General features: G+C 46.5%; 1 protein-coding gene across 3 annotated transcripts in view; it reads left to right on the top strand.

The window, feature by feature from the left end:
* Window positions 1–3,888, top strand: part of NLRP5 (NLR family pyrin domain containing 5) — a 38,561-nt gene extending 34,673 nt beyond the window's left edge. For all 3 annotated transcript variants that reach the window (XM_045046723.1, XM_045046721.1, XM_045046722.1), the window contains one exon: window positions 2,209–3,888. In XM_045046723.1, the coding sequence (XP_044902658.1) occupies window positions 2,209–2,341 (133 nt within the window). In that variant the 3' untranslated portion in view covers window positions 2,342–3,888. The remainder of the gene's footprint in view (window positions 1–2,208) is intronic.
* The last annotated feature ends 8,335 nt before the right edge of the window (window positions 3,889–12,223 follow it).

Here is a 12,223-nt window from a genome sequence, read left to right as displayed (position 1 = left end):
AGAGCATGAGCAGGGGAGAGGCAGAGAGAGAGAGGGAGTCACAGAATCAAAAGCAGGCTCCAGACTCCAAGCTGTCTGCACAGAGCCTGATGCGGGGCTCGAATATATGAACTGTGAGATCATGATCTGAACTGAAGTTGGACGCTTAACTGAGCCACCCAGGCACCCCCCATTGTATACATTTTTTCAAATTTTCAAATATTTTCTTTTTTTAAAATTTTCTTATCTTTCCCTTTTTTCTCTAATCTATCAAGCTCCTTTCAACAACCAGACCAGAACACACCTAGGATCTAAGCCTCCTTTATTTGATTTTTTTGTGTTGTTTTTAATTTTTTTACCTTATTAATTCCTTTTCTTTCTTCAAAATGATGAAATGAAGGAATTCACCAAAAGAAAGAACAGGAAGAAATGGCAGCCAGGAGTTTAACACAGATACAAGCAAGATGTCTGAGCCAGAATCAGATAGAATCACAGATTCTGGATTAGAATCACAATAATAAGAGTACTGGTTGGGTTGAAAACACATTAAAATCCCTTTCAGAGGAGATAAAATCTAGTCAGGATGAAATAAATGCTATAACTGAGCTGCAATCTTGAATGGGTTGCCACGGCGGCAAGGATGGATGAGGCAGAACAGAAAATCAGCAACAGAGGACAAACTTAGAATAAGGAAGCAGAAAGAAAGATGGAGATTAAGGCAAAAGAGCACGATTTAAGAATTAGAGAAATCAGGTACTCATTAAAAAGGAACAACATCAGAATCATAGGGGTCCCAGAAGAGGAAGAGAGAGAAATAGGGGTAGAAGGGTTATCTGAGCAAATCATAGCAGAAAACTTTCCTAACCTGGGGAAAGACACAGACCTCAAAATCCAGGAAGCACAGAGGACTCCCATTAGACTGAACAAAAACCAACCATCAACAAGGCATATCATAGTCAAATTCACAAAATACTCAGTCAAGGAAAGAATCGTGAAAGCAGCAAGGGAAAAAAAGTCCTTAACCTGCAAGGAAGACAGATCAGGCTTGCAGCAGACCTATCCACAGAAACTTGGCAGGTCAGAAAGGAGTGGCAGGATATATTCAACGTGATGAATCAGAAAAATATGCAGCCAAGAATTCTTTATCCAGAAAGGCTGTCATTCAAAATAGAAGGAGAGATAAAAAGTTTCCCAGACAAACAAAAATTAAAGGAGTTCATGAGCACTAAACCAGCCTTGCAAGAAATTTTAAGGGGGACTCTCTGAAGGGAAAAAAGATGAAAGAGAGCGAGAAAGAGGGAAAGAGTGAAAGACCAAAAGCAACAAAGACTAGAAAGGATCAGAAAACACCACCAGAAACTCCAACTCTACAGGCAACATAATGGCAATAAATTCATATCTTTCAGTACTCACTCTAAACGTCAATGGACTCAATGCTCCAATCAAAATTAAACAAATAAATAAACTTAAGGAAAAAAAAATAAGTAGTAGTAGTGTAGGCTTGGACAAGCTCAGCTTGTGACCTTGGGACTTAGCATAAAAGAGCCAGACCTATATTTTCCTAATGGACATTTCAGGAACCTGTTTCCCTATCTGCAAAAATGGGGAAGCTGCTCTGTATCTATTTGAACACCTATTTCTCTCTCCTGTCCTAGAAGATACAAGCTTCACAAGGGTGGGGACTTTGCTTTGTTCATTACTATGTCCCCAAGCCCTATAATAGGACCTGGCTCATAATAGGTTCTCAAGGAGTTTGTGGATGGATGAATAATCATGCCTGACTCTTAGGATCATGGCAAAGGGCAGATGTCTCTAAAAGCTCAGTGTAGCATCTAACACATTGAAGAGTGCCTTTCTACGTAGGGACTTACTCTTGTTCTATGGGGAACCTTCTGTTTCTCCTCAAGAGTACAAAAAGAGGTTTCAAATCCTTGGTGGGGTTTCCGGGAAGTTTAAAGAAAGAAGGGTCAGAAACAAATTCCCTGGAGTGCCTGAATGGCTCAGTCAGTTAACTGACTGACTCTTGGTTTCACTTCAGGTCACGATCTGAGGGTTCATGAGTTTGAGCCCCATGTCAGGGTCTGCGCTGCCAGCTGTGGGTTCTTGGGATTCTCCCCATCTCTCTCAGCCCTTTCCCCCATTCATAATGTCTCTGTCTCTCTGAAAATAAACTTTAAAAAAAAAAAAAGCAAATTCCCAGAGTAACATGTCCCCCTTCTGCCTCACCAGGCTGTGGAAATGGCAATATCCTCCTCAAATAAGGAAGCTACTGAAGGAGGTGCAGCTACTCAAGCCACACATTGTAATTGGGGATGGTTGGTATTCTTTTGATGAAGATGACCGGTATTGGTGGAAAAACTAAAGATGCGAAAACCCTCCCCACCCACACGCATTCTGATGGAGGAACATTGAAAGCTGTGCCCAGGACTTCCCTCTCAGAGATGGAATATGATTTCTGATTCTCACAAAGCCCTCATTGGTAGTTATTCTTGTGTGTCCAGTATATCTCGGCTGTTAGATTTGCCTCTGACATAGCCTGTGACCTTCAAGTCCTAGGATTTCTGTATCTATGAAATGTCTGTCCTACTTAGAGCATATGGAGAAAATCAAACATTGAGAGCATTTGGGGAATAAGTATTATGTGGCCTTGTGCAGTGGAGATATGATCCAGGAGAAGAGTGGGGAAACAGGTCCCCAAAGTGGCCCCCAAATGTTAGTGACACAATTCTGCTGGAGTTAAAATAAAATATTGAAGCACAATCCAAAAGTCAAAGAAGGTGTGACTATCAATATCTAAACTTAAACACAAAGCCGAGTGTATTGCTTAGTGTAGTGAAGAACTGGTCTACCACCATCTCTCTGAGAAGAGCAGACTGCTGATCTCATGTAGGCAGGGATGTGGGGGAGCATGGGGTTCAGGGATTGGTGGATCTTTGGGGTGAGTTGACATGTAGCATTCACAGGTGTATTTACCAGAGTGAATCCTTCCTGATTGGCTGGATTTCAGAAGCTAAGGGGAGTCCTTGGTTGGCTTGTCAAAGCATGTTCACGGAGGCAAGTTGTCTTGGATCCATTTAATGGGTTTACACCTGGTTGGGTAGCTACTTGTTACCATGGCTACAGATCAGTCTCTTCCTAGGAAAGTGGGAAATTCTTGGGGTTCTCACCAATATGTACTTCTTTTTATTATTCCTCATATTTATCTAGTCTATGATGATGATACCTAACACACATAGTCCTTATTGCGTGCCAGGCTCTATCCTAAGCACAATCCACAACTCATTTGGTCTTCAAATCCAAGGATGATTTTTCAAACCTGGAAATGTTTTAGGCTTGTTCCCTGTCAGCTTAAATCAGATGGTGATTGGCCTGCCTCCTCTCACCCCTGTAATATGGCTGACGAAAAGTTTTTGCCAGGCATAGGAGAAACATCAGCCCTGTGGTTTCCTTGGGTTTATGCAGTTAGCATTATCTTAAATCTGTGGTGTCTTTGCAGGAATACTTTTTTTAATGTTTATTCATTTTGAGAGAGGAAGAGTGCACACGAGGGGAGAGGGGCAGAGAGCAAGGAGCAGAGAGAGAATTCCAAGCGGCTCGATCTCATGACCCTGGGATCATGACCTGAGCCAAAATCAAGAGTTGGACGCTCAACCAACTGAGCCACCTAGCTGCCCCAGGAATACTTTTTAAACACATTCTGGGAGTGTTCACAGTACATCATGCTGTATATTGGGCCAGTGGGACAGGGTTTGTGGGATACGAATGGGGGAGGGGTGTCACGGTGACACCTTCTAAACTGGAGTCTTCAGAACATCACATGGGACACATGACTATCTGACCTACAGACCCAGTGAGGCAGTACCACTAATGCGTGTGTTAAAGCTAATAAAGCATTACTCTTTCAGTCTTTTTTAAAGACTATCATGTTATTTATAGCTAAAAGTACCTAATGCTCACCTTCTGTGTTTAATGGAGTTTCTTGAGCACTGCTTGTCCCTGTCTCCCCTGACAGTAGATATGTCCCACTTTGGAAAATTCCCACCAAAAAGGAAGATCAAAGAGTGAAGGCAACAACTTGTTTATTCAGATCCGTGTTGAAATCCTGACTCTGCTAAATGACACTGGACAAATGTCACCCTCCATCAGCCTTTGTTCCCTTATCTCTAAAATAAGGAAAATAGTACCTGCCCCTTAGGGTCAGTTTGAGAAGAAGAATTTTGGAAAAGCTCACCAGCAGCTAGAACATTCATTCCACAAATATTAAGTACCTACCTGTGTTATCTATGGCAGTTCACAATATTGTTCACAAACTTAACAGCTTAAAACACATTATCTACACAGTTTCTATGGGTTAAGAGTCCGGGAGTGGCTTAGCTGGATCCCCTGCCTCAGGGTCTCACGAAGCCACAATGAATGTGTCCAGTGGGTCTGTGGTCTAATCTGGGACTCAACTGGGGAAGGAACCTCTCCCAAATTCAAGTGGTTCCCAGAAGTGTTCATATGTTTGCAGGCTGTTGGACGGAGGACATCAGTTTTTTTCTTGCTGGTTGTCAGAGGGCATTCCCAGCTACTTGCCATATCGCCCCCTCTGTATGGCAGGTTGCTTCTTCAAAGCTAGCAAGAGAGAGAGTCCCTCTGCAAAATGGACTTCTAATTTCATGTCGCCACAGAAGCGAGGTCCCACCAACTTTGCCCTATTCTATTTGGCTATAAGTCACAAGTCCTGCTCACACTCAAGGGAAGGAGACCCCACAAGGACATGAACATCGGGATGAAGGGAGCATGGGGCCACCTTATAGTCTGTCCAATGCTCTGCTCCATGCTCTAGAGGGAAGCCACTCTCAACTCACTTCTGTGTGTTGGAAAGGGCAGCTTCTGTCTTGTTTCCCCCAGCCATCTCCAAGGGTAGAGAAGAAGTTATTTAGTTGGTAAGGCCAGAAGGAAGACACCGGACCTGTGTGGCTCAGCCCCTCTGGGCACTCCTTCCAAGCAGCCTGTCCTTAGCAAGCCTCCAGGGGCTGGAGGACTCTAAGGCAAAGTGTTAGGAATCTGCAAGCACAGGCCATCCGACCAGTGGCGTTTTGAGCACTAGGAGCGACATCGTGATCTATATCTGATTCGTGATTTCTCATTTAATTCCAAGTTCCAAACGAAGGGGAAATGCCCAGCCCCTATGTGCTGGCCGCTGGGCCAGGGCTGACCGTTCAGCAGCACGCAAGGCCAGCAGGGTCTCTACTCTCTCTAACATTGTAGCGAGGAGACCAGTACAAGCTGCAAATGTCCAATCAAACATCCTACAAAGAATCAGACAGCAGTGGCATGTTGGCAAGAGTGGGCCAGCCGTTTTTGACTTTGGAGCCTGAGAAGGCCATGTGTCTTCTTCTTCTTCTGTTTGTATTTTTTAAAGCTGGCTTTGGGATATGCTTTTCTCCATTTAGTGTGCTGTTCTGAGTTTTGACAAACAGCTGGATAGCCTTCACCAAGATGTACGGAACAGTTCATCTTCCCAAAAAGTCCCTCATGCCCGTTTGTACCTCACAGTTATTCCCCACAACCTCCCTGTGCTGCGGAGTTACCTAAACCTGGAACTGGCCGCCCGTGGAATCGTTTCTGGGTGTAGCACAGATAGGGGCTTCAGGTCAGGATCCCTAGCCTGCCTTTCCATGGCTCCACAATTCCCTTGAACGTCCCCGGATGTGCACTAGATGGCAGTGGAGCACTTTAATTTCTAAAGCTAAACCTGCAGAAAGATGTGCTCACGCCTCCCAGTAGTGAGGTTTTCAAGTCAGCCTTGTTGTGGGGGGGGGGGGCTGTGCAAGACGGGATATTGAGCAGTATCCCTGGCTTCCTCCCGCTAAGAGGGAGCACCCGCCTGCCTCCAGTCGTGACCACTGAAACGGACTCCAGGCACGGCCAGAAGTCACCCGGGGACACAGTCGCCCTGGCCTGAAGACCACCGCTCTATATTAAACCGACACCTCCCTCAGAAGCATCCTCAGCGGCTTTCCCTCTACCCCAGTGGACTGGATCGATTCGCAGGCAATCCCGTATCAGTATGCAGTGCTGAGGGTACCAACGCTTCTGGCTTCTTCCGTAGGAGAAGGACATTTGTGTACTGGGCACCCAGGAGGGTAGCTGCCCCAAACCCGGAAGCAGTCAAGATGCCCTTCAGGAGGTAAATGGATAAATACCCTGTGGTCTGGCCAGATAATGAAACATCATTCAGCACTGAAAAGAAATGAGCTATCAAGCCATGACACAGAGGAGCCTTAAATGCACATTACTAAATGAAAGAAGCCAATCTGAAAAGAGTACGTGCTGTAGGATTCCAACCATGTGACATTCCAGAAAAGACAAAACCACGGAGACAATAAAAAGACCAGGGCTTGCCAGAGGGTGGGGGGAGGCGGGAGGGATGAACAGGTCAGGACAGTGACATTGTATGATACAATATACACGTGTCCCAATCCATAGAATATACAACACAGAGAATGAACCCTAATGTAACTTGTAGGCTTTGTATGATAATGATGTGTTGGTACAGGTTCATCAATTAACAAATGCACTACTCTGGGGGAGGATGTGGATAGGGAGGGAGGCTGTGCACAGGTGGGTCAGGCGGTATGTGGGAAATCTCTGTACCTACCACTTAGCATTCTGTGAACACAGAACTGCCCTAAAATACCTTTTTTTTTTTTTAAGAAAGAGTCTGGTTGCAGAGTTTTTAAATTCTTAGTGAAAACCAACTCAGGTCCTTCTATAGTCTGGAAATACCTGTGTCAGTCAAATGGTTTTTCTTCATCTTTTTGCCACAGATCACTGGGGACCATGATCAAAAATTGAAGGGGGAGAGGAGAGACAAAAATCCAGAAAGCTAATTTTTTTCATTTTTTTAATGTTTTATTTTTATTTTTGACATAGAGAGATAGAGCATGAGCAGGGGAGGGGCAGAGAGAGAGGGAGACACAGAATCCAGAGCAGGCTCCAGGCTCTGAGCTGTCAGCACAGAATCCAACACGGGGCTTGAACTCATAGACCGCGAGATGATGACCTGAGCCAAAGTCAGATGCTCAACCGACTGAGCCACCCAGGAGCCCCTAGAAAGCTAATTTTTAAAATGTTTTTAATGTGTATTTATTTTTAGGAGAGAGAGTGTGTGTGTGAGCAGGGGAGGAGCAGAGAGAGAGGGAGACACGGAATCTGAAGAAGGATCCAGGCTCTGAGCTGTCAGCACAGAGCCCGATGCGGGGCTCGAACTCACGAACCCAGACCCACGCATTTAAATGATATGACATATAATATCCCCTACTGCTCTTCACCCTGGAGCCATCTTTTCATGATTTCACAAACACTGTGCTACTCTCAAGAATCCACACAGTGGCAGCAGAGACCAGCATTTTCCTAGAGGACCCTAGGAGGCTGCAGAATGGGAACATCCACCTTGCCTGGTTGCATGGAGTATTTCTGCATCGTAGAAGGCTACTGCCTAATTTTTCTGGATTTATCCACAGCAGTGAATGCAGCTAAGGACAGGCAGGAGCCTCTGAGGTCCAGGATGAGGGGCAAGGGGGAGGATGAAGGAAGCTGCCAAACTGGATGGCATTCTGGGCAGTATTTCCATCCCATTGGGAATGATAATGTATCAGAACATCACCAGATCTTGAGTGAGTGGCCTCACTTAACAAAATGTAGCCATGTCTCTGCAGTGTGTGTGGCAGAACCTAATGACTGGAACCTGGTGTTACTGTGTCTCCTTGTATATTTTTGGGTGTGTTGCCTCACCTCTCTGAGGCTGCTTCTCCCTCTGCCAAGTGGAGGAAATAGTTCCTGATTCCTGGTGTTAGTATGAATATTAGGCAAGATGAGACCTATGGAGCCCCAGACACACAGTAGATTCACATTAAATTGTATCTCCCAAGAGTCTCTTAGATAACAGCCATCTCGAAACCCTCACTTGTGTGTCCCCTCCCTGGGGAGAGCAGGCAAAAAGAGTCACTCCATGCACTGTTGGGGACACAATCGGTCGAACCTCTGGGGAGAGGTTGTGTCTGTCAGAATTCAAATGCACATTCCCCCTCATGCCAGGAGAGGAAGAGTGAATTTTGGTGGAGTATTTTTTCATAGCAGAAGATGAGAAAGCATCTCAGTGTGTATCTGACTGAGACTGGGTAATAAAATGCTACATCCATGATAAAATGTTTTGAAAATATTAAAAGGAATAAGATAATGTATATGGGCCTCTCTGGAACAATCTTGGATACACAAGTAGGTAGGCAGGTAGGTAGACAACAGACACATACATAGACACATAGACATACAGGTGCAAGAATACACACATAGATGATGGAAACATAGATACATACATAGATATACATAGATGCGTAGATACACAGATACATAGAAACATCATATATACATACGTACATACGTACATACATAACAAGTGGCAGAATGATATGCATGATGTGCTCCCATTGATAAATTATTTTTTAAGTATTTACTTAAGACTTTATTCATGGAGTCTCTCAAAGGATAATGTAGAAAGAGGGATAAGGAACCTGGGAATTGAGATAAAAAAGAGTTGGTGTTTTTCCTCCAAGTATCTTTTTTTTTTTTTAAGATCTTATTTGTGATCACGTTATCAATTCCTAACACAAATTCCCTTGGCATAGCCCCTGCAGCCATATCGAGATAGTGTTTTTGCTCTGCTAGCTGGGGGCCACGTCCATTTCACAAGCATTGCATGGAGTAGAGACCACTGTGAGGACGGGTATTAGATTTGGACTTTTAAGCTCTGCTACTTACTAGCTAGGATAGCCTGGGGAAAGCCTCCCCTGAGCCTCTTTTCTTATCTGTAAAATGGGGACAATACCACTTCATGAGATGGTTAGGAAGCCTCAGACGATGTCTGTGGATTAAGCGGGTTTCCAACACTCTAGACCCAGCGGCGAGGCTCTGTCCATGGTGCTGAAGGATCTAGCCAAGCGACGAGGTGGGGGGTTTGTGGAATAGACTTTTTTTGTCTCTCAATGCAGGAGAGGAGGCAACATCGATGGGGCCAGAAACAATCCCCTCCCCACCCATAACTTCTTTGGGAGGTCAGTGGAAGAGAAAAGATGAGTGGTGTATGATACACAGAGACACAGATACATACACAGACACAGGCACCTACAATGATACATACACACAAGGACACAGACATGCGGGACTACAAAGACACACAGGGACACACATACATGTGTGTGTACATGCACGCAGATACACACACACGACATTCACTCCTCTAAGGATGGCTTGGAGCACACCAGTCCCCAAGATGCTCTATTAGCGGAAGGTTTCATGATCAAACAAGTTCAGGAAATACTGCTTGTTATAACTTACCCTCCACCCCCACCTCTGCAATTAAAAGGCTCCTGAAGGGAAACAAAGAAACAAAAACTTGTTTAATGATTTATTCAGTGATCAAAATCTTGACTCAGCATCTACCACGTGCCCAGCACTGATTTATTCAGTGATCAAAATCTCAACTCCACACCTACCATGTGCCCAGCGCTGTTCTGTGTGTTAAAAAAAAAAATTCAGGGTGCCTGGGTGGCGCAGTCGGTTAAGCGTCCAACTTCAGCCAGGTCACAATCTCGCGGTCCGGGAGTTCGAGCCCCACGTCAGGCTCTGGGCTGATGGCTCAGAGCCTGGAGCCTGTTTCCCATTCTGTGTCTCCCTCTCTCTCTGCCCCTCCCCCGTTCATGCTCTGTCTCTCTCTCTGTCCCCAAAAAAAATAAACGTTGAAAAAAAAAATTTAAAAAAAATTCAAATACAACCTTTTCCCAAGTTACTTGAACACAGGGTCCTGTTTTCTCCAAATATCTAATCAACATTCCCTGGACCCTCCATTCCCCAGGGCACACTTCGGGAAAGGTGGTGTCCAGAGCTTAGCTAAGTGACTCCAGGGAATTGTTGCCTTGGCATCCTTTCTGTGTGGCCAAGTGGCCTGTGGGAGCCTGAACCTGACACCCACCCCTCCTTTGAGCATGTGCCCTCAAGTCACAAGAAAAAGCAGTTTCCTGGTGACTCACACAAGCACTCTTATGAGTGAGTATCCCCTGACTCCAGAGCCTATATGCCTTATACTCTCGTTGGTTGAGGCTGCTATGGGGCTCACCAAAACCCCACTCTCTTGGTTTGAATTGGCCAATCCAGCCCTAGCCTGGGAAGCCCAGGGCACTCCACCCAGCACTCCCCAGTAAAAGCATGTACCCCACATCTTTCCTCTGTCTGCACTCTGCCTTGACCTCCCCACGCAGCCCCTCGAGACGTGTGTTGTACTTCCTCCAGGACCTGTAAGTAATAAACTTCTCTGTTTCAGTTTCTCTTGTGGTCTGCTGTTGCACCACAGCTCACCATCTGTGCTCAACTCAATACATGTTCACTTAACGGTCATGTGGGGAGACGTGGGAAGGGAGTTGGACGGTCACCCCATGACTGTCTGGCTTCCACCCCTTGAGACCCCACCTCTTCAGACAAACGCCTCCCCCGCCTCCCCCACCCCAGGACCTTCTCCACATCAATCCTCACCCACGGGTCACTCCCTGATGCCACACACATGCACGCAGACACCAGCGGGTAGCTCCAGGGGGGCAGACTGTGCCTGTCACGTTCATCAATGCGTCCCCCGTGCTTGGCAGGGTCCCGGACATGTAGTAAGTGCTCAATAAACATGAACAAGGGGGTAGATGTGGACACAGTGGAAGGAGTATGAGGTTTGGGGCTTTGAGTTCAGATGTCAGTGCTACCACTTTACAGACCGTGATCTGGTGGCAGTTCCATCACCAACAAGGGAGGAGTAATGCCCACCCCCCGGGCCTTTGTGAGGACTGGGTTAAGTGAGGAACAGGAAGTCAGCCTTGCACCAGGGCGGGCACTGAATACATGGCAGCAAACAAGACTCTTGGCACTGTCACCACTGTGCGCTCATGGGATTGAAAACTCATCCAAATTCCCATGTCCCCGATTTCTCCATCCTCGCAGTGGGTGAAGGGCCGCGGTGTGGGCTCACCATGAGGACTACACGGTGAGATCCGTAAGAGGATATACATCTCTTTCTCTTACCTGAGCGCCCAAACCAACTCCTGGCATATTCCATAAGGACTTGCTGGGGAAGTGAGGGGCTGAGTGAATGTGCGTGTGTGTGGACAAATGGATAAATGGCACAATGTGGCATGAAAGCACAGGTCTGGTGCCTGGGCCTGTGGAAGCTGATGTGTCTCCCGCACCGGCCACCAGTTTGGCCGGAATTCAGGGGCTGGTTAGACACGAGGGCCATCGAGCCCTGTTGCAGACACACTGTATGAGAACCGCTGGGGACAGGACCCAGGTATCTGCCTGACCAGCAATGCCCCTCCACATCCGTATGTCCGTCAAACCTTGAGGACAGCAGGCCCAAACACAGAGCAAGTGTTCCTTCCCAGTGGAGAATGTCTGAGTTCATTCTGGAGCAGACAGCTTCCCCACTACAGCAGCCACCAAAACCACCCAAAAAGCTCATTAATTAATTTTTTTTTAATGTTTATTTTTTGAGACAGAGAGAGACAGAGCGTGAATGGGGGAGGGTCAGGAGAGGGAGACACAGAATCTGAAGCAGGCTCCAGGCTCTGAGCTGTCAGCACAGAGCCTGATGCGGGGCTCGAACTCACGGAGTGTGAGATCTGACCTGAGCCGAAGTTGGATGCTTAACCAAGGAGCCACCCAGGCACCCCCCAAAAAGCTCATTAATAGGCAGATTCTCAGACCCCAGCCTCGACTTCCAGAATCTGAATGCAAAGGACAGAGCCTTCCCGGGAACCCGCATTGCAACCAGTTCTTGGGGACGATTGGGGATATTAGTTTTTGACCTGAGGCACTGGCAGAGTCCTGGGTCTCGTAGGCCACCACAACCTTCCCCAGTTGCCGTGCAGGGTGGTTTACCCCAGAGTCAAAATCTTTGGCCTCCAGAACCAACTCTACCATCTAAAAAGGAAACCCGAAACATATTGGGTCTGCACATTGTAAAGGCCTGCTTCAGGGTCCTGTGACCAAGCACAGTAGAAGTCCCTCTCCCTGGGCTTGGGGTGTACAGGTGAGTATCTTACACACACTAACACATATACCTGCACCCCAGCCAACGGTCTCCAGGCAACAAGATGCCCCATGTTGCCAGAACTTCTAAGAGAAGCCAGAAATCCATATGTTTTTATGCGATATGTTCCAA

The sequence above is a fragment of the Felis catus genome, chromosome E2, assembly GCF_018350175.1.
Source record: "Felis catus isolate Fca126 chromosome E2, F.catus_Fca126_mat1.0, whole genome shotgun sequence".
Taxonomy (NCBI): Eukaryota; Metazoa; Chordata; class Mammalia; order Carnivora; family Felidae; genus Felis; species Felis catus.
Note: the sequence above shows the minus strand (reverse complement) of the source record. Positions and strands in the feature narration are given on the sequence as shown.